This window comes from Phaethon lepturus, unplaced genomic scaffold, assembly GCF_000687285.1.
Source record: "Phaethon lepturus isolate BGI_N335 unplaced genomic scaffold, ASM68728v1 scaffold31194, whole genome shotgun sequence".
Classification (NCBI taxonomy): domain Eukaryota; kingdom Metazoa; phylum Chordata; class Aves; order Phaethontiformes; family Phaethontidae; genus Phaethon; species Phaethon lepturus.
The window spans coordinates 2,544-3,059 of NW_010534508.1; the positions used below are offsets into that span (position 1 = coordinate 2,544).

The 516-nt window shown below is 61.2% G+C and overlaps 1 protein-coding gene across 1 annotated transcript in view; it reads right to left on the bottom strand.

The window, feature by feature from the left end:
* RPUSD1 (RNA pseudouridylate synthase domain containing 1) overlaps positions 1–516 on the bottom strand; it is a 1,615-nt gene that overhangs the window by 722 nt on the left and 377 nt on the right. The window contains exons 2-4 of the mRNA XM_010285558.1: positions 442–516; positions 195–297; positions 5–106 (exon numbers count right to left, since the gene is read on the bottom strand). The exon at positions 442–516 is cut by the window's right edge and continues 94 nt beyond it. Coding sequence (XP_010283860.1) covers positions 5–106; positions 195–297; positions 442–516 — 280 coding nt within the window. The remainder of the gene's footprint in view (positions 1–4; positions 107–194; positions 298–441) is intronic.

Consider the following 516-nt stretch of genomic DNA (forward strand, 5'->3'; position numbering starts at 1 on the left):
GCACGTGTCAGCGGCTGCAGCAGCACTTTGGTTACGGGGTCTCCACTGTAGGAACCGTGCTCGAGCACGATCAGCTCCGACTGGCAAGGCTTGGGATTTTCACAGCCTGCAACAAGACCCAGAGGGGGGTCAGCTCCCCCCCAGCGCAGCCCAGGCGGTCCAGGCAGCGCAGGTGGGGCGCAGGAGCTGCTCACCCGCCGTCCCGTCGATGCACATCATGTGGGTCATGCCCTCGGTGGTGTTCTTCCCTATGGCGTAGCGGATCGTCATTCGGCTCTGGCTGACGTGGCCCCTGACCTACAGGGCACAAAGCCAGTTTGTAAACTGAGCCCCGGCACCCACTCCTCGCCGACGCCGGGACGACAAGAAGCAGAGGCCAAGCTGCAATTCTGCAAACTCAGAAGATATGTCCAGAAGCGGGACCTGGAAGGGTGGCCTTACCAGGGCGAGATAGGCTTTGGTCACCAGACGGTCTTTAAAACACTTGTAGGCGCTTCCTGCCGCCGCTTTGTTGAG